A 20,440-nucleotide genomic window follows, 5' to 3' on the forward strand; every position below is an offset into this window, starting at 1 on the left:
ATGTTGTCTTATTATGACCATTATCTTAATAACATGCGGATGAATATAGCGTTTAATCAGCGGGCGAAATTTTTTTTAAACCGTCCGGAAAATGTGTGTATATTCTCAGCGGATTATCTGGGAGGGTCTGGGAAAAAGCTATCTTTTCGCTGCGTTGTGCGAAATTTCGAAGCACACTACGTCCCAACAAGCGTTGTAATTTATAACCGGGTAAACACGTGGGAATACAATTATAGCACCATAAAATAAGCGACAACTACGGTGTGCGCACACTTCTCGCGATGAGACGAGCCCTTCTCCATTCTTGTCTATTGTGAGAGTTTTCCTGTTCTCGCGTGGTTTCCGAAGTTTCCCACGCCTGTTGTTGTGGCGTCTGCCCTTTTCTCTCACTCTCCCTGCCCGACGCCCCCCCTCCTTCCTCCGTCTTCCTCACCCGCCCCTTTCTCTCTTTCTCCCTCGCTCCTTCATCTCCAGTCTGCTTCTGTTGTCTCGGCAGCGCGTTGGTCTGGGGAGGAAGGATCTCGCGAGAGTTGGAGTTTTGGTGAGAGTTTGTGGAAGATGGCGCCTGTTGTGACAGGGTAAGTCTGAGATTCAGAGCTGACGGTGGCCGAAGAGTTAAAGTGGAATTTACTAATTGGAGTTAGATTAAATGCTTTCGCTTGGGCTCAGACCAGTTGGCTTCCATGTGCCTTTTAGTCTGTTTTTCTTCGTAATGGTTGTAGGCTTCCCCCTATTCTATAAATGTATTGTGTGTATTTCACTGTATAGACTGTGCCGTGTTGTGGGTTTTTTTACGGAGCCCGACGCCAGTCCGCCTGCACTGGAGTTCAGCCTGGCGACCACGGCTCTTTTTGTACACCAGACAACGACACGAATGCAAAAAAAAAAAATCACTGTTTGTTTTTTCCCCCTTTTTTGTTAACAGTTTGGTAGTTGGCCAACAACAATGGGTTTTAATTTCAATTGATTAAACAACGGAATGTTTGTTTTAAAAAAATATAGTTGTTTTTTTGTTTTGTAGATTGCCTGGTTTTGGGGGTTTTTTCCGTTCCTTTTTGAAGTCCCAGTCGCTTTTTTCTGTTTAAACTTTGCCTGTATGCTCATGGTCTCTGGCTTGCTCGCTAGCTAACGTTAGCTAGCCATCTTCTCATCGATTGTGTGGGAACTCTTGCATACGTTTTCAGAAACAGTGTTTTGACACGCGTGCGTTTGTATTCTCCAATGTTTAGCGTCGTTTATCAAACAACCCCTTAGCTTTCCCCTTACTGCTTTCCTGGTGAACGGTGCAAACAAATTATTATTTAATGAGGAGTGCAACTAAGGACATTAGCTAGCTAGCCAGCTAAACACAAAGATGCCGAGTCTGGCTGGTGGGTTTTTGTTATTGTTAAAATAAATATGTGTTTTAAACAATATACATTTTATTAAAAGAAACTTAAATTCCTCTGAAATGTGCACGTTTTGTTGGGTGCATGTATTAGTCGATTCCAGAATTATGTTAACGTTAGCTAGCTAGCTGACTTGATGGGAAAAACCTAAGTGCACAAAATGTGAGGTTGCTAGCTGGCCAACGTTAGCTGTTTTTTTTAAGCTCATGTATTTTAGCGAGATAGCTACGCTAGCAACCTAGCCAGTTGGGTCCCTTGCATGGCGGAATTGTATAGTTAGCAACAGTAGCTGGCGAGCTGCCTAGCAAACAGACACGAAACGTAAACTCGCTAAAGTTGAAACGTTAGCTAACGTGGCCAAATGGCATTTTTGTCGGCAGTCGTCTGGATACTGGAAAGAATTCCCACTGGAATTTGGTGCAGATGGTCCTTAACGTTACCCAGTATATTTTATTCGTCTTTCTTTTACAGCGAGAGATTCGTGCATTGCTTTTAAGCCTTAAACTAATTAACTTGCATCCAAAATTGCATTTCCTTACTCTGCTTTTAGATTGAAAATGATATACAATTCATGAAAAGTATGTACATAATAATTAAGTTTATGCATGCGTATAAGTTGGCTACATCATTATCCATTCAGTTTCAAAATGGCATTATTTCAGATCTTTTAAAAAGTGCATCGTTTCTTGTTCATTTGTATCGAAAGACTATGAAAAGTTAAATTTGGTAATGCTACGCACAGTTTACAACTGGACTAATATCAGCAGACAGAAATGAACACCATACGAAAATCGTAAAAGGTTTGAGTGTGTACCAAGTGTAGTAGATGCGCCATGGGCTAGTAAATATGTGATTAGAATAGACAGCTCAGTGGGTGACGGTCATTTGGTTGGGGAGGGGTGAATGAACATTTGGGGATTTCCGCGGGGCTGGGGTTGGTACTGTTTCGATAGAGAAATAACGAGCTGACTGCCGGGCCACCTGCCCAGACATCTTGTTATAGTTTTGGGGAGCGGGGCGGTAGAAACTGCCATAAGGACGGATAATTGGCATGTAGACGGCCGCGGTGGAGATCACCAGTGTCAACGGTGGCAGCTAAAAATCGTTGACCTACTGCCCACAGCTGTAACCCCATCTCCCGCAGCGCCAGCACAAACGGGCTATGAGGCTGAGGGTTCGACTCGGACAGGTCACTATAAAGCCGAGCTGGGTACATGCTACGTTCGCTTTTGTACCAGCTACTTCTGTCGAAAAGATCGATGTTGTAAATTGCAGTGAGCTGTATTCCTACCTTTGAATCTGGTGGACATGCAAAAAAAGTAATGTGTATTTAAAAAAAAAAGTTTGATAATTGCAGGGTTAATTTTCTGTGCAGTGCTGCTATCCTGTGTGATAAGATATTTGCATAATTGAAATGAATTTAGTTTTATTTATTGCATGTGTGGTTCAGTAGGCTTATTATTCTTTATGTAGTTCTTTTAAAAAAGAATGGATTTAGGAAAAATAAATCAGCAAAACAGAAGCTGTGGAAAAAGTCCTCAGGTTACAAAAAATGAAAGTAAAGCATGAGTACAGGTTTTTGAGTGCTAGGGGTGTAGTTTCCAAATCCACAGGTGATTCAGATCTTGAATCATTCACGCCCCATGTAGAAACAGCAGTTACATTATGAAGAAATCTGGACGAAAACCAGCCTGTTTCCTTCCCTCTGTTTGGCAGATCATGGCCTTATCTCCTAAACTGTGTCCTTTCAGGGTGGGTTTGTTCTGTGGCAGCGCAAGACCTTCTGCTCTGTGGTCCCTTTGCATGAGCCATTGGCACATGGAATCAAGGTTTTTGGTTGTTTTTTTTTTGTGTTTGGCGGTAAGCTTGGTGGACGCCAGTAGCAAATACTGGCATCTGTACGCTTTCTGTAAGCTTCGTGTCCTCACACCAGGTTCCATGTTTTTCTCCGTTGATTCATTTTTTTTCTGAATTGTAGCCGGATGGAAAGCTGAATTCCGTGTGCCTTTTTCTGAACTTTTCCAGTTCCATCCCCTTTTAAGATTCCCCCCCCCCGGTGTGTTCGCTCCCATTGAGTTCGGTCTCTCCCCTTCGCCGGCGTGCCGGGAGATTTATGTGAGCGGGCGTGTTGGTGCCGAACGGGGAAGGACGTAGGCTCGCGGGGGCGCGCTCTCTGCCAGAACGCCGCGCCGGCTCCGGGAGAGTGAGCTCATGGCTCGCCTCGGCCAGCCGCCGGGATTGCTTCACGAGGGGTCGGACGGGGGCCCCCGGAACCGCACCTTCCAGATTGGCCCCTTCTCTTGATTTCGGGGGGTTGGGCTGCACTGTTAAAAAAGAGAGAGGGAAATTGGTGAAAAGTATAAGCCCGAACCTTGCTTTTTTAAAAAGAAAAGTCCCGCACGGATGCCAGGGTAAGCAGACATGGTCAGGGGTTGATGGGTAATAAGTGTATGGTAGTGAGTGCATTTGTACCTGGAACTATAATGCATTCTCAAGGACACATTTTTAAAATTCATTTTATTTATTTATCGCCTCCTTTTTTCATTTTTCCTGCCAAAAAAGGATCTGCCACAAACTCGAGATTCAGAGCAGAGCTGAAGTGTAGTCCCCAGTGTGTGTAATTATGCCTTTAAGCCTTCTTATTAGAGACCAGGGCTTCCCTGGAAACGAGAACAAGGCATTAAAGGGGGTGCAGGTGGATGCAATGCTGTCCTGTTAAAGGGGGCGTGGGTGGATGCAGCGCTGTCCTGTTAAAGGAGGTGTGGGTGGATGCAGCGCTGTCCTGTTAAAGGAGGTGTGGGTGGATGCAATGCTGTCCTTTTAAAGGGGGTGTGGGTGGATGCAGTGCTGTCCTGTTAAAGGAGGTGTGGGTGGATGCAACGCTGTCCTGTTAAAGGAGGTGCAGGTGGATGCAGTACTGTCCTATTAAAGGGGGTGTGGGTGGATGCAGCGCTGCCCTGTTAAAGGGGTGGGTGGATGCAGTGCTGTCCTGTTAAGGGGTGTGGGTGGATGCAGTGCTGTCCTGTTAAAGGAGGTGTGGGTGGATGCTGTGCTGTCCTGTTAAAGGGGGCGTGGGTGGATGCAGTGCTGTCCTGTTAAAGGGGTGTGGTGGATGCAGTGCTGTCCTGTTAAAGGGGGTGTGGGTGATGCAGTGCTGTCCTGTTAAAGGAGGTGTGGGTGGATGCAGTGCTGCCCTGTTAAAGGGGGTGTGGGTGGATGCAGTGCTGTCCTATTAAAGGAGGTGCAGGTGGATGCAGCGCTGTCCCGGTAAAGGGGGTGTGGGTGGTTGGTGGATGCTGAGCTATCCTGTGAAAGGGGGTGTGGGTGGATGCTGTGCTGTCCGGTTAAAAGAGGCGTGGGTGGATGCTGTGCTGTCCCGTTAAAAGAGGCGTGGGTGGATGCTGTGCTGTCCCGTTAAAAGAGGCGTGGGTGGATGCTGTGCTGTCCCGTTAAAAGAGGCGTGGGTGGATGCTGTGCTGTCCCGTTAAAAGAGGCGTGGGTGGATGCTGTGCTGTCCCGTTAAAAGAGGCGTGGGTGGATGCTGTGCTGTCCCGTTAAAAGAGGCGTGGGTGGATGCTGTGCTGTCCTGTTAAAAGAGGCGTGGGTGGATGTTGTGCTGTCTGGTTAAAAGAGGCGTGGGTGGATGCTGAGCTATCCTGTGAAAGGGGGTGTGGGTGGATGTTGTGCTGTCTCGTTAAAGGGGGTGCGGGTGGATGCTGTGCTGTCCCGTTAAGAGGCGTGGGTGGATGCTGTGCTGTCCCGTTAAAGGGGGTGTGGGTGGATGCTGAGCTGTCCCGTTAAAGGGGGCTTGGGTGGATGCTGAGCTGTCCCGTTAAAAGAGGCGTGGGTGGATGCAGTACTGTCCCGTTAAGAGGCATGGGTGGATGCTGAGCTGTCCCGTTAAAAGAGGCGTGGGTGGATGCTGTGCTGTCTTGTTAAAAGAGGCGTGGGTGGATGCTGTGCTGTCCCGTTAAAAGAGGCGCGGGTGGATGCTGAGCTGTCCCAGGGGAGGCTGCTCGCTGTCATCCTTTCAGCCAGAGCTGAATGCAGGGAGGGAGGAGCCGCTGGCTGGCCGTCAAGCAGGCTGCCTGGAGCTGCTGGTCCAGGGTCCGAGTGCAGCCCCACCAAGGAAGCCAGTCCCATCCCTCCAGCGGGGGCTGGCCCGTCAGACAGAGATTAGGAAAATATTAAATAAGTTCGGAAAATACGGTCTTCCAATACGTTTGGCCGGAACAATGCGTGTTACTGCTCTTGGCTCTTTAAAAATAAAACAAGTCGACTTTCCGGTCCAGTGCGAGACGCATCTCGCGTGAGTGAAGCGATAGCCCGCGCTTTGAAAACGCTTGGCGGGGCAGACCGCGTTAAGCAGGAAGTTAAAATGCGGGAGACGGGCCGGCGGTGGCCGCGGGGCGTCCGCGCATCCGAACCGCGCCGCCGCTGATGTCACGTCTCAGAAAGTACGCGGCGGCCTGGGGCGGCGGAGATGGAGCGAACGCCCGCGTCGCGCCGGCGTTAGTTCTGGTCAAATTGCGACAAATTTATCTTTCACTCAGTAAAAAAACAAAAAAGAAAACCCAGTTCGGCCTATCAGAAGCCCTGACCGGAGGGGTTCTCCGTGGCATAGGCCAGCGTCCGTGTACGTGCGTGTGCGCGCGTGCGTGTTGTTCATTTCCTCAGATGCCCCTGCCCATGGGGGGGACGTGACACTGCTCACACACGCCCGTTGCGCACAGACCCGGGCACGCAGCTGGATATTTGCATCAGGTTCAGGTTCAGGTTGAGCGCTGCGCTCAGGGGATACCTCTGCACCTGGGAAACCTCCAGCCTTTGGGGAAATCTCTGAGGTAAACCCCCCGCGGACGCGCCCCGGCTCAGCCGCACGGGCCCCCCGCTGCGTGCGCCGGGGGTGGGACGGGGGGGGGGGGGGGGGTGGGGGGGACGAGGCAGATTAACGAGCGCGTTTTTGAGTCATTTCGTTTGGCAGGCTCTCGAGCTTGGCGCCCGCGATCGTGCTGGTCCTTAGCCACATGCAACTTGGCTTGTGTGTGTCTGTGTCTGTGTGTGTGTGTCTGTGTGTGTGTGTGTGTGTGTGCGTACACGTCTTTGTGTGGGTAAATTATGTGGGGTGGGGTGGGGGGGGGGGCATACGTGTGTGTACATGCGTGTCAGGGCGGGCATGTGGGTTCAGAGTGAATCACATGGAATTTTATTTGGTGTAGTTTTTTTTTTCTTCTTTTTGGCTGGACTGCAACAGCGGGGCCAGCCCTACAAACGCGAATGTCTGTGACTGACTGACTGACTGACTGAGTGATGAAGTTACACCATTGGTCGGCTGAGTTATGAAGTTACACCATTGGTCGGCCGGATCACGTGTGTTAGGTCCAGCCATACACTAGGTTCTAACCTGGTCTTGTTTTATGAGAGATAGTGTTTTGTTGATGAAATCAGTATGTGTTTTTTTATAATCTGGATTCTGGAACAATGAAGGGACTGTTAATAATTATAAGAAGCATACATAATTTTCTTTCTCTTAAGTTCTCTATAAGTTCTACAAGCAAGGAATATTCTTTATTTCTTCAGAAAGCTCCACAAATCTATGGGAGATGAAAGTGGTTCTCACGCCAGCAGTTGACCCCGTACTTTGGCAGAATTTGTAAAATTCATGATTGAGAGGCTCTAAATACTTCTGAGGTCAGGACTCGGGTTGTCCAATTAGCTTCCAGTTAGTACGGCTCTCAGTGTTTGCCTACGCAGGGTGCCTTTGTTCAGAGAAGCCATCCTCTGTTGTTGGTAGCGATTGCACTATCGCCAAGGGAACGCTCGCGTGTTTTTTTTTTTTTGTGTGTTTTTTTTTCTGCAGGCGTCAGCGTTTTTTAGGTTTCAGGATGTTTCATTGAAAATATGCGGGGCGATCCTCTGGCCGCCGCCTCTCTGCTTTCATTCAGCGACTTTCCAGCCAAGTGGCATGTTTTGCAATCTTTTACAGTGGTGGGTAAAAGAAAAAAAAAAAAAAGAAAAAAAAAGGGAAGGAGAAAGGCGGTTGAAACCTTCATGAATGACATAGAGTTTTTCTCTCTCAAATTTCTGTGGAAAAGGGAGGGAGTGTTCTCCAGGGTTCTTTTTTTTTTTGGGACTGGAGGAGGGAGTGGTGGGGGCATTTTATTTAAAGGGAGAGAGTGAGCAAGATAGAAAGTGTTTCTGCGGTTTATGAAAAGCGATAATGTGCGTTTTACCAGATGCGAGAATGGCCTTGTGTGAAGGAGAAGGGGCTCTTTGCTTGTGGGAGGAGTTATACTTATGATGATGTTATCCCCTGAACTGGGCTGGCGTGAGCTCAGTGGTGATGTCAGCGGTGATGTCAGAGGCCCGTGTCTGTGTGAACCTGTCGAGAGATCGTCCCTCAGCACAGGCTTGTGGACGGGGCCTTTACAGGGTCACTCAGCTACCCTGAGCCAAGCGAGATAGAGCTGGGGCCAAAGAGAACACCCCTTCCTCCTACAGAATGACAAATGTTCCTCAACCAATCACCACTCACTTTAGCAAGCAGACCAGTCATATCTCACTGAGTGGACCAATCCCCTGTTGCCTTAGTGAGTGTATCCAGTCCAAATAACAACACTTCAATCCAGTAGCCACCTCAACTATCTGACTAATCCCCACCCACCTGTTGGTCCGATCAAATAAAAAAAATAAATAAAAACATTTAGCCAATCACAGTTCAGAGTGGAACTAGGAACATTTTCAAAACGGTTTATAGAAGGTGCTCTTACCAGACAACATATTAAATTACATTAACATGAAGTGTTGGCAAACGGCTTTATTCTTTTCCACGTTGAGCTGTCCCCCCCCCCCCCGTCTGCATTGTGGTGATAACTTTGTTTAGTTAAGTCTTGCGACATTACGTGACTGTGAATGAATCCTTTCTATGGAAACCACGTTGCTTTGCCTCCGAGCGGTGTTTTTTAGCCACTGATTCACACTGGTTAGCCTGCGAGAGGAGCAGGTTGTCCCCCCCCCAGCACAGAGGAGCCACATTCGCTCACAACAGCTGCTGAGCTAGTTTGTGTCGGAGGAGAGGCTGGTCTGTTAGCACTTACTAGCTTTCTTATTTCCTTCAGCGGGCTGGTTCCTCTTCCAGCCTAAAGCACCGCTTCGGTGCACAGGGAAGCGCCCTGTGATCTGGTTTCGAATCCTGACCACATCAGTGCCGATTGGCCAGCGGCCCAGCACGGCAGCGCGTAATTGGCTGTATCGTTTCCCTGGAAGCGAGCGATTCGGTCCAGCCTCGATCCCCCCCCCCCCTTCCCTTGTTCAGTCGCACGCCGTCAGCTCTGGCAGCGCGCTTCGGCGCGGCCGCCTTCCGCGCGACGAGACCGACGGTCGCGAGACGGGCCCTCGAACGCCGCCGGCTGCTCCGTGTCGGCAGAGCGAGCGAGAGCGAGAGCGAGCGAGAGCGAGAGCGAGAGAGAGAGAGAGAGAGAGAGAGAGAGAGAATTTCAGATGAAAAAACGGGTTAAAGAATATGGGGCTGATTTATGTGCGTACCTGGCCTCAGTGCGTGTTTGGGCACATTTGCCTCTCATATGCGCGTAGATTAACAGGATTTCATCACACGGCGGCAGGCACGAGAGAGAGAAGGCCCGAGGAAACGGGGAAGCTCGACGGTCTGGGGCGCCGGCGCAAACTTCGCTGTGGACCGTGACTTCGGTCTGATTCCAGTCCGGGGCCGAAATGGCGGTTTGTCGACTGATAACACCCCCGTGCTGGCTGCCTCCACTGAAAGCCACTCAGATGTAGCCTACAGTATGCAGACCAGGGGTGTTCAGTCTTACCCGAAAAGGACCGGTTTGGGTGCAGGTTTTGTGTTTTAGCCGAGCGCTGACGCACCTGATTCTGCTGGTTGAGGCCTTGGTCGAAGACCGCGATTAGCCGATCAGTTGAAGTCGGCGTCTTGGTGCTGGGCTGAAAACGAAAACCTGTGCCCAACACCGGCCCTTTTCGGATGAGCTTGGACACCCCTGGGGGTAGAGCTGTGCTCCCCTTGCACAGTGTCCCCTGCTCTTTGCCTATCAGGAACCTGGGGCTTCCGCTCTTTTCTGGGAGTCTATAAATATTTCTGTTTGTTTCTTTATAAATATACGTGGATGTTTTTATTTTTGTAATCAGCCACTGTTATTGCACTTCGTTCTGTGATTATCCATTGGCTATCCGGCCCACTCGCCGTATAGTGTAACAGCTTCCCTGATCCTGGTGCTGGAATCTCATTGCTGCACACATGTCCAATTAGGACACCTGCAGGACATCTAACCTTATCCTGTATCAGAGAACACGGCAACTTGTTTGCAACTGCATTGATCATCGAAGATCAATGGATATTTCGTAAATAATTCATTACTGTGCATTATATCTGGGATACTGAGGTAGTACTGCTGGTTTTCAGGAACTGGTTTAGACTGGTGGAGTCTGACGGTAATCACTCACCCTAACTATCGGTTCGTAGTGCCAATCAGCCAATCAGCAGTACTGCTGGCCTTGGGGCCCAGATATGAGAGTCCCTGCCTTGTCTAATTTGACATTGCGCGTGTTAGAAATGGAAGGGGACCGGACGCATGTTCTCCGCTAACCTTGAGCCAGTGTTGCTTCTGGAGCAATGCTTCCCGTGTCCCGAAATACAGGTGGGACAGAGAAGTACAGCCCCCCACCCCCCCCCCACCCCCATGTGAAGCGCGCAGCACCGCCACAGAGGGGGAGGCACCGTTCCCATGCTAAAATGCTTTAAATATCGCAGTTCTGCACACGGTTGTGACTCATTTGTGTGTGTCTGGCGGGTGCTGACAGGTTAATTGCCGGTGCGTTACGTTATTGGGGGTGGGCGTATACGGCTTCACTGCGCTGAGCTGCGACGGGGGGGAGGGGGGGGGGCACGGAGCCGTTATCGCAGAGTCCGCGTCTTGCTCCCCGGCTCGGCTCCCATAATTAGGCTCGGCCGCCGTATGGATCGAGCCTAATTTGCTGATCGATCGATTATTCCAGGCCTCATTGAGCAATTGACACCCCTCCTCCGTTAGAGCTGAGCGGCTGCCTGTGTTACTGATTTGTTTGCGGCTACAGCAGACGGAATCGCCTGTCAGAGACAGGTACACTCCTGGACCCGTCGCTCAGAACTAGCGCAGCCGTCGCTAAACGCGATCGGTGGAAGAGAAACCGGGGCTCGGAGAGCTTTCCGCAGAAAGGGTGAAGCAGCACCGCACGCAGAGGCACGGCTCGGGACCAGCCGCCTGTCGAAATGGCTTAGCCCCCCGCTCTTAGCGCAGATTATCACCGCGGTTACTTATTTCATTATGCGACGGCAGCGCTCCGCCTGGAAATGGAACCTGCGTGCCCCGGGTGACACGCCTAGTGCCCCGACCGCTACGGTAACCTGGCAGCCCCGTTCAGCCGACGCTTCCAGGGCCATTAAGGTGCGGTACTTAATTATCATGCTGTTAGGGTGTGAAATTAAAATCCGCCACCAGCCAAATACCGGTAACATTTTGATTGTGGCTGGTTGGATTTTTTACTCCCAACAGCCAGCTTGGCTGGTAACCAACCAGGAAGTGTTATATTACGAAAGGTACCGCGGCTGGTGATTGTTTTTTTTAGTTTTTTTTTTAAGAGTCAACATGCCACTCAGCAGGCCAGCGAGCGGGGGAAAGAAAGTTGATTCAGTGCTCTGTATCGTAAAAGCGAGGTGTCGGAGGTGAAAGTCGATGAGCGGAGTTGAAGGGGTTGGCACGCTGAGCTAAGCGCTGAAGTGCGTGCGTTTCCAAACCACCCGCGCGTTCCCTAGAGCGAGCCGTCCGCCAGGAAAGCACTGGCTGGAAAGAGCGGCGCTGAGGGAGCAGTGAGGGAGCGGTGAGCTCAGCGCTGAGGGAGCGGTGAGGGAGCGCTGAGCTCAGCGCTGAGGGAGCGGTGAGCTCAGCGCTGAGGGAGCGGTGAGGGAGCGGTGAGGGAGCGCTGAGGGAGCCCCAGGGTCAGCAGCAGCAGCGCAGCACATTTCCCTTGAGCCTTACCGACCCGCGACCGCGGCGGCTGGAGAAACCGGCGACGGGCCCGATGACGCCGGCGCCTCCGGGGGCCTCCCCCCGCGCTGCTCTTTAAACGAAGAGAACGGGGTGCGCCAGCTCCTCCGCGGCTACGCGTCCTCGTCGTTCCTTTTCCTGCCTGAAGAGGAGGTCTCACGCAGAAGAGTTCTCTTTCTGTTTCTCCCTCCGCCGCGGCTCCGGCCGGACGAGCGCGTCTCTGGCGGGCGGGGCCTGCTCCGGGGGGCCCCCGCTCGCAGAAGCGAGATGAAGCGGAGCGTGCCGTTCCGCGCTCGTCCGGGGCGCCACGTTTTCCGTGACCGTGTCACAATTCGCACTTGGTCGAGCGGCCTTCTCTGTGGGACCGCGGCCGGGCTTCCTGGACGTCCCCGCTGTGCTCCGGCGTGCGAGAGGAAGGTGTGCCAAACACCCCTCCCCTCCCCCCACCTCCCCTCCCCTCCCCCTCCTCAGGGCTCCTGAGCATTCAGAGGAGCGCTTTATAACATTATAAACAGAGAAAGCAGACAACAGACCTATGTCACATGACACACACACACTGGGGATTCCCCCCCCACACACACACACACACACACACTCTCTGACTCAGTCACTCACATGCGCACGCGCGCGCACACACACACACACACTCTCTGACTCAGTCACTCACATGCACGCACACACACACTTTCTCTCACTCAGTCACTCACATGCCCGTACACACACACACTCTCTCTCTCTCACTCATATGCGCATACACACGCACACACATACACTCATTCACTCACTCACATGCGCGTACACACGCACACACAGACATTCTCTCTCACTCACATGCACTCACACGTGCACACGCACACACATACACTCATTCACTCACTCACATGCGCACACACACATTCTCTCACTCACATGCACACAAGCACACACACACGCACATTCTCCCACTCACTCACATGCACACGCACATGCAAACGCACTCCACCTCCCACCTTGCCGGCGAAGTTCAGAAATAGGCTAGAGTTCATCGGGTGTCTCAGAAGTTTCTAATTAGCATGTGTGACTTTGTGGAAATGGTCTGTGGAACAGCGAGCTGAAGTTCGCCTGGCAGCTCTGTTTCACATGTGGTTTGGCAGTTCTGTGTTGTACGGGTGGGTGGGCGGAGACTCAGTACAGGAAGAGAGATGTTGACCTCTGACCCCTGGAGGATTCTGGATGGATGAGTCAGAGGCAACGTGGCCGCGGAGCTGGGAGTTTACAGAAAACTGCGTTTTTTCTGGTCAGGCTTTGCTCAGCCAGGGCCTTGCAGCGCGGCTAAATCTCATCGCTAATGAATCATAGCTTCTCATCGCTGCAAATGACTCATTTGTCGGCCCCTTTCACGCAAGTGTAGTATTACAGAAAGGCCTCTTCCCGCTGTCGACTCTGTTCCTGACGAATAGAGGGACTGGGGGGGGGGGGGTGTTGGAGGCTGCGTTTTATTAATAAATCAGTCCACAGCAGTTATCTCTGGCCCATCATATCTGGAAATTGTCACAGCTGCACGTTCAAAAAAAACGCCTCCAACTTGGGGAAAAAAGGAGGGATGAAGAGATCAAGGGAAAGGGTGGGAGTGAGGGAGGGTGGGGTGTAGCTAGTGGAGGGGTGTCTACCTGTACCTGTGGAAGCGCTTGTCCCCTCCCCCTCTGTCCCACTCAGTGTTTTCTCAGAGTCAGGAAACAGTTTGGGAGTTGTGGGGGGTGGATTTTATACAGAGCGGTGTTAAAATGGCTTTGAAGAGGGGGAAAGCCCCAGTCTTTGTTCTGTCGGATCAGTGAGCTGTTCCTGAACAGTGACTGCTGAAAGAGCAGGGCAAAAAAAATCCCCCCGTGCAGGTTTGGAAGACCAGCTGGACACTGGTGCACTGCGCCATGTGTGCCGATGTGTGTGCCTGTGTGTGTGTGTGTGTGTGTGTGTGTGTGTGCGCGCGCGCACCTGTATGTGTTTGTGTGTGTGTGTGCGTGCGCGCGCCTGTGTGCATGTGTGTGTACGTGCATGTGTGCGCCTATGTGCGTGTGTGTGTGCGTACGTGCTCCTGTGTGTTTGTGTGTGTGTGTGCGCATTAGGGCTGTCAAAAAATATTCGAACTTCAAAAACAATTCGAAAATCTTTTTTTTTTTTTTTTTTTTTAAGTTCGTACCTAAATTTGAGCATTCGAATATCAGTTTTGGATCCCGCGTTTTGTAATTAACATGAATATGCAGGCTTTAATTTTATGCTGCGAATCATGTTAATGCACGCAAAGTTCATTTCCTGTGCTAGCGTTACTTCCTCTGTCAACAAAAAACGTTCTGCCCTGGACCCAGAGCAAGTGGATCGTCTGGTTTTCCTTGCCAATATCCTGCGGTGATGCTTTCAGCTCCATGGACACCTAACGTTGCTTGTCAGCTCATAGACATGTATGTCTATGAGTCAGCTAGCCTCGCGAGCCAGTCTCTTTTTTTCACTTCGTTCAACAGATCTGGTCAGCTAACAATTTAGGCTAAGTAATGTTCCCATGGCTATGTTTCCTTTCTGTTCTGAAGATTTTGATAAAATTGGATGATGAAAGAAGTTAAACAAACTAAACGGAGTAAGTAATTTAGGCTATGTTGTTTTCGGCTACAGGTATTAGCTGTTTGAATAGTTTTTGTGTTAAGAAATAAACAGGGATTTCCTATAAACAATCATTTTCCTATTATTGTGATTATACAAAAAAAGAATTAACAAACCCATGCGCTCAAAGAAGTTTTTAACAAACTAGGCTATATAACAAATGAATGGTGCGTTGGCTTCTCATAGATAATCATAGAAAGGAAAGACGGGGGCCCTCACTTTTAATGAATAGGCTAGATATAGATTATGAATGTCTACGTAACAAAATCATTCTCATTTCTATTCCTATTTGGACAAAGAGACAGACATGTTTCGGCCTAAGCCGTCCTCAGTGGCCGAAACATCTGTCTGTTTGTCCAAATAGGATTAGAAATGAAAATGATTTTGTTGGGTAGACATTCATAATCTATATCTATTAATTAAGAGTCTTTCCTTTCTATTATTGTGATTAATAAATGCCGAGTTGTGGCAAATTACACCCACAAGAAAGTGCTTTATTCATTTGCGCATTTAGGCTATAGAAACTGCAGCGGGCTCATAATAAAATGAACTTGCGTGCATACGTCAAGTGAAGACCTGACCACAGCCGTTTCCAGGGTCAAATCGAGTCATGTTGAAATTTTATGAATCACTACTTTGACGATTTTCTACGCATGCGCCACACAGTTGATCTAAAATACGTTTTGTAAATGAGGCCCCAGACGTAGTAAACCGCGTATGAAAGTTCACCGATGTCCTCTATTCTGCTGCCCGCTTGTGGAAAATAACGTGTAGGCCAGTGTAGAGGGAGCGTCACGTGCATATTGCGCCCGACAATAAGCAGCTTATTTTTGTGAATTATAGGCAAGTGATATTCGAATATATTCGAACTCTTAACTAATTACAAAAGCTAATATTCAAACGCAATTCCAGGGCACTTTTGACAGCCTTAGTGCGCACGCGCCTGTGTGTGCGTGCATGCGTGCGCCTGTGTGCATGTGTGTGCCTGCTCCTGTGTGTGTGTGTTTGTGTGTGTGTGTGTGCGCGCATGCGCCTGTGTGTGTGCGTGCATGCGTGTGCCTGTGTGTCTGTGTGTGTGTGCGTGCGTGCTCCTGTGTGTGTGTGTGTGTGTGTTTGTGTGTGTGCGCATGCGCCTGTGTGTGTGTGCGTGCTCCTGCGTGTGCGTGCTCCTGTGTGTGTGTGTGTGTGTGTGCGTGCTCCTCTGTGTGTGTGTGTGTGTGCTCCTGCGTGTGCGTGCTCCTGCGTGTGTGTGTGTGTGTGTGTGTGTGCGTGCGTGCGTTCGTGCTCCTGCGTGTGTGCATGTGTGCGTGCATGCGTGCTCCTGCGTGTGTGTGTGTGTGTGTGCGTGTGTGTGTGTGTGTGCGTGCGTGCGTGCGTGCTCCTGCGTGTGTGTGCGTGCGTTCGTGCGTTCATTCGTTCGTGCGTGCACATGTTCAATGCCCTGACCCTGAAATGCTCAGTTTCGTGAGCACGGCTCCATTCATGCTCTAAAACATAGGAAGTGTCGGCGACCACAGCCACCCATGTCCGCCGAGCACGTTAAGCAATACGTTTTAAAAAATAAAACGGGGGGAACAGCCGTGCTGTACGGCCCAGTGTTTTTCCCAGAACCTTTACGGCGTGGCCGTGCGAAGCTGCGGTCCTCCTGTGCTTCACGGGGTCAGGTCCACTCTCAGCAGCGCCAACGTGTTATAAATGCATAATAAAATCCAGTTCCACTGCATTCCAGCCCTGCGATTTAAAAAAGAAAAAAAAGAGCGTGCGTCTGTAGTGAACTTTAAAACGAGACTGAAAATGCTACGCATCGGCATCTCAGCATTGAAAGATGTGCAACTCGAGAAGAGATTTAAAGTAAGGCTGATGTTCCTGGCAGCCGTCGATGCCTGGAGTTGTATTTCTTTATTATTTTCGCGCCCCTGGTGCGTAGGGACGAGCTTCCTGCTCACGACAGAAGTGAATTTTCATGTCCTGTTAAGTTTCTGAAATTTGCGTGTGGGTGAATGCTAGCATATGCATGCGTGGTGAGTAGGGGTGTGTATGAACGTGAGCACGTATGTCAATGTATGTATGCATGCATGTTTGTGTGCATATGTTTGAGCATGTGTCTGTGTTTACATGCACTTGCAGGCTGATGTATGTGTGAATCTATGGGTAATGAGTGTGTGTGTTTGTGCACATGCGTGTGCATGTGTATCTGTGTGCGTATGTGTGCACGCATGCCTATGCCCATGCGTGTGCATGCGTGTCTATACCTATACGTGTGCATGCGTGTCTATACCTATACGTGTGCATGTGTGTCTATACCTATACGTGTGCGTGTGTGTCTGTGTGCATACGAGTGCATATGTGTCTGTCCCCTTCGATGTGCATGTGTTTTTGTGTGCAAACATGTGCATGCGTGTCTGTGTGCATACGTGAGCATGCGTGTCTGTGTGCATACGTGAGCATGCGTGTCTGTGTGCATATGTGAGGGGGAAGTTGCAGTATGAGTGTAATGGGAGAGTGATCGACCTGCTGGAGCCAGACTCTCCTGTCTGCTTCCCTGGGAAACCAGCTTTAGCGCATTGCACCGCTTGTGTGTGCGTGCGTGTGTGTGTGTGTGCACCGCTTGCGTGCGCGCGTGCGTCTGTGAACCACCAGACTCCCGAGGTTATCGCACACATAATCCTCAAGCAAACAAGCCGGAGCCAAAGAAAACAAGTTGCATTTTGGAAGTGCAGTCGAATGCACACATGGGAAATGCTACCCTCGGGAAACTCTCAAGTTTATAGTGCTTTTATTTTTTCACCCGTTTAAGTGCTCTGGAAGCTGTAAATATTGAGCTGTTCAGTGTGTGTGTGTGTTCAGTTTACAGCAGTGCGTTATGAACCCGGGCCCTCACCGGCGGCCTCTATTGCGACATCCTCTCTGGGGTGATTGACAGCCGGAGTCGGAAGAGCCAGAGCGACCGAAGCGCGGCGGCGGCCAGCGCTGCAGGCTTCCGTGCCAAGGCGGCGTTACCAGCGCGCTTCCCCCCCACCGTCACGGGCCATGTGATTTTAAATCGAGGGGGGAATTAGCAAATGAGCAAATAAGGGTTTCTGTGACGCACCCTGGACGAGAGAATCCTCTCCCTGATGGAAGCTGAACGAACGGGCAGTCGGCCCGGTGTTTCAGCGGAGCTCCTCGGCCCGGTGTTTTTGTTTCCGAAGCCACGTGCTGCCAGATCATCGCCGTCGGAGCTCCGCGCCTCGGATGGGTCGGCCCGAGCGCCGCCGCCACAGCGCGCCGGTATTTTCTTCGCCGGGTTCTCTCGCTCGCTTCCCCTCGATGTTTAACGCAGCGCAGACGCCGCGCGGGTTCGCCGGACGGACGGCGAGCCGCGCGCTGTCGCTTGCCGACGGGCCGCCTGTCGGATGCAGCCACTCTGTCGGCCGCTCCGCGCGGTGTTAACGTCAGTGCGTCTGCGCGGCGTCCGTGTGAGTGTGGCGTCGCTCGGGCTAACAGGCTAACGTAAAAAAAGGAATAAAACGGTCCGCCGGTACTCCGCGGCTCTGACGCCGGAGAGGAAAAGGGGAGGAGGCAAGGCGAGACGGCCCGTTTCTCGGCGGGCCAATCGGAACGCAGCGTTCTCTCCCCCGTGTCTGGGGAGGCTCTGGATTGAGAGAGCGCAGGGCCAGGGCCAGGGCCAGCGGCCAGCGGCGGCTGCTCTCGGAGAGAGCTGTGCAGGAAGAGGCTGAACAAAAGAAATTTTAAAAGAAGTGAAATTGATTTATTCAAACCGGTGAATCGGTTTGTGTTTCGGTTGGTCTGTAGCACTGGGGGGCTCCTAGAGGAGGGAAGCAGAGGAGATGACTGTCACCCTCCTGCCTGCGTGTCTCTGTTCATGCGTCCCTCTGTTTGAAATGATTTGGTATTTTCATGCCTGTTAGTCAGTGGTAGTTGGAGGACGCAGCCCGGTGAAATAAAAGGGGGGTGGGGACCATCTATCCCGTAAGCTTTAGAGCTTGAAGGGATAGTTCACTTTGGATTTTTTAAAATATTATTTCTGTTTCATTGCACGTTTTTGATTGGCCCAGACAGTTTTAGGGCATGTTTTCCGATTGGCCCGGACAGTTTTAGTGCGTGACAAGGAGGTTCTGAGAGGTTTCTGGCAGCCCGCCAGCTCTACGGTGCCTGGCGTGGGACATTTGGAGGCTAACGCGCTAATGCTAGGAAACGCGGCCACAGGTAGCCGCAGAGCAGCTTGCGCAGCTAGGCCTGCAGGGGTTAGCACGTGCGCGCGTGTTACCCGATCGTTCTTCAGACGGTCGCGCTCAATATCATTTTTGGTTTGAAGCGTTCCGTACGGGGCAACCTGAGACCCGTTGTTGCTCGGCGCCGCGTCGCGGGTTCGATCGACCCGTCCGCGAGGATCCGTACGACGCGCGCGCTTGGTCGTGAGTGAACGAGCGGGACCGGGCGAGAGTATCTTTAAAAAAAGAGCGCTGTTTCCTTAAGGTCATCGCGGCTGATTTCATCACGTCCGTTCCAAAACTGGCGAGCGGGAGGGAAGTTCAGCGGGGTGCAGAGAAGAGCGGGCTGCAGAGAGAGCGCAGCTCTGCCCTTTCTGTGGAAGTGAAACACACTGCCCCTGGTCTATTTTAGACCTTTTTTCCCCTGTAGCTGTGACATGTGGCAGAACGCACAAAGAGCGTGCCTCTGCTGCTGAAGATCAAATGTGCAGGGGGGGCGGGGGGCAGAGTGTGAGTGAGAGTGGGTGAGAGGGAGTGGGAGAGTGGGAGAGTGAGTTTGAGAGAGTGTGAGAGAGAGAGAGGGTAAGAGAGAGTGCGAGTAAGTGTGAGAGAGTGTGAGAGAGAGAGTGGGATTGAGTGAGAGAGTTTGTGAGGCTGAGAAAGTGCGAGTATCAGAGAAAGACGGTCAGAGTGTCTGTGTATTTGTGCGCACGTCTCTTAGTTTGTTGCAGAGTGTGGGAGAATGCGTGTGTGTGTCTATCAGTGTTGGTTAGTGTTTATCAGTGTGTGTGTGAGAGAGAGAAAGTTTGTGTATGTGCGTGAGTGAGCATGTGTATCAGTGAGTGTGTGTGTGCGTGAGTGTGTGTGTGTGTGGGAGAGTGAGGGATTTTCTAGGCCTGTGTCCAACAGTAAGTCTCTTTCAAACGGCTTCGTATGGAGCGGTGCTGGGGAAGTGGTCAGAAAGTGCAGCAGGGCATGTGAGAGATACAGATACTGCACACTCACGGAGACTGGGCCCCATGTAACCACCTTAGCTTTCTGTCTCTGTCTCTCTGTCTCTCTCTCTCTCTGTCTCTCTCTCCCTCTCTCTGTCTCTCTCTCTCTCTCTCTCTCTCTCTCTCTGTCTCTCTCTCTCCCTCTCTCTCTCTCTCTCCCTCTCTCTCTCTCTCTCAGGGTGTGGCAGGTAGAAACATATTGTGCAGGTGAATGGGATGTTTTCTGTCTCTCTCTCTCGCTCTGTTAAACGCAGAGTTTTTTTTTTTTTGGCAGGCCGAGCACCGAAAGTGGCGGTAGTGTTTTTGGCTCAAGCGTTTCTGATCCTCAGAAACGTGACTGTTGGCTCTCGCTCCCCTGCTCGCTCCCCTGCTCGCTCGCCCGGGGGGCATTTACACGCCCAGCCGATCGGGCCGACGCCCAGCGCCTTTCTAACGGTGAGCGGCGACCGCAGCCCCGCGAGCGGAGCGACAGAGCCGGCGGTACCGGTGCCGCGGCGCCGCGGGGAGCCTTTATTCCAGCCCCCGGGGAGAGAGGGAGGGAGGGAGAAACCGGGCCAGGATTCTGTCGCGCTCGCTGTAATTTACCGTCTTGGCGGACGCTCTTATCCAGAGCGACTCGCGCAGCTTACGCGTCGCACCTTATCAGTCTGTACAGCCGCGTGTGTTTAATGCCACGGGCCAGGTTACACACCAACGCTAGCAAAGGTCCTCAGAAGTGGGGTCAGATGTCACACTCACACATACATACACACACACACACACACACACACACACTCATACTCACACATACACACACACACACACACACACACACACACATACATACATACATACACACAACACCACACACACACACACTTCATACTCACACTTACACACACACACACACCCACACACTCACATTGCAGGCACACCACACACAACAGACACACACATACATACATACATACACACACACACACACACACACACACATACACACACACACACACACACACACACACACATACACACAGACACACACACACAGACACACACACACACACACACACACACACACACACACACACACACACACACATACACACACACACACACACACAGACACATACAACACACACACACACACACACACACACACACACCACACT

The 20,440-nt window shown here is 51.2% G+C and overlaps 1 protein-coding gene across 1 annotated transcript in view; it reads left to right on the forward strand.

The window, feature by feature from the left end:
- Window positions 1-410: 410 nt before the first annotated feature.
- Window positions 411-20,440, forward strand: part of rbpjb (recombination signal binding protein for immunoglobulin kappa J region b) — a 59,367-nt gene continuing 39,337 nt past the window's right edge. The window contains exon 1 of the mRNA XM_064343824.1: window positions 411-578. Within this exon, the coding sequence (XP_064199894.1) occupies window positions 559-578 (20 nt within the window). The 5' untranslated portion in view covers window positions 411-558. The remainder of the gene's footprint in view (window positions 579-20,440) is intronic.

The sequence above is a fragment of the Anguilla rostrata genome, chromosome 7, assembly GCF_018555375.3.
Source record: "Anguilla rostrata isolate EN2019 chromosome 7, ASM1855537v3, whole genome shotgun sequence".
Classification (NCBI taxonomy): domain Eukaryota; kingdom Metazoa; phylum Chordata; class Actinopteri; order Anguilliformes; family Anguillidae; genus Anguilla; species Anguilla rostrata.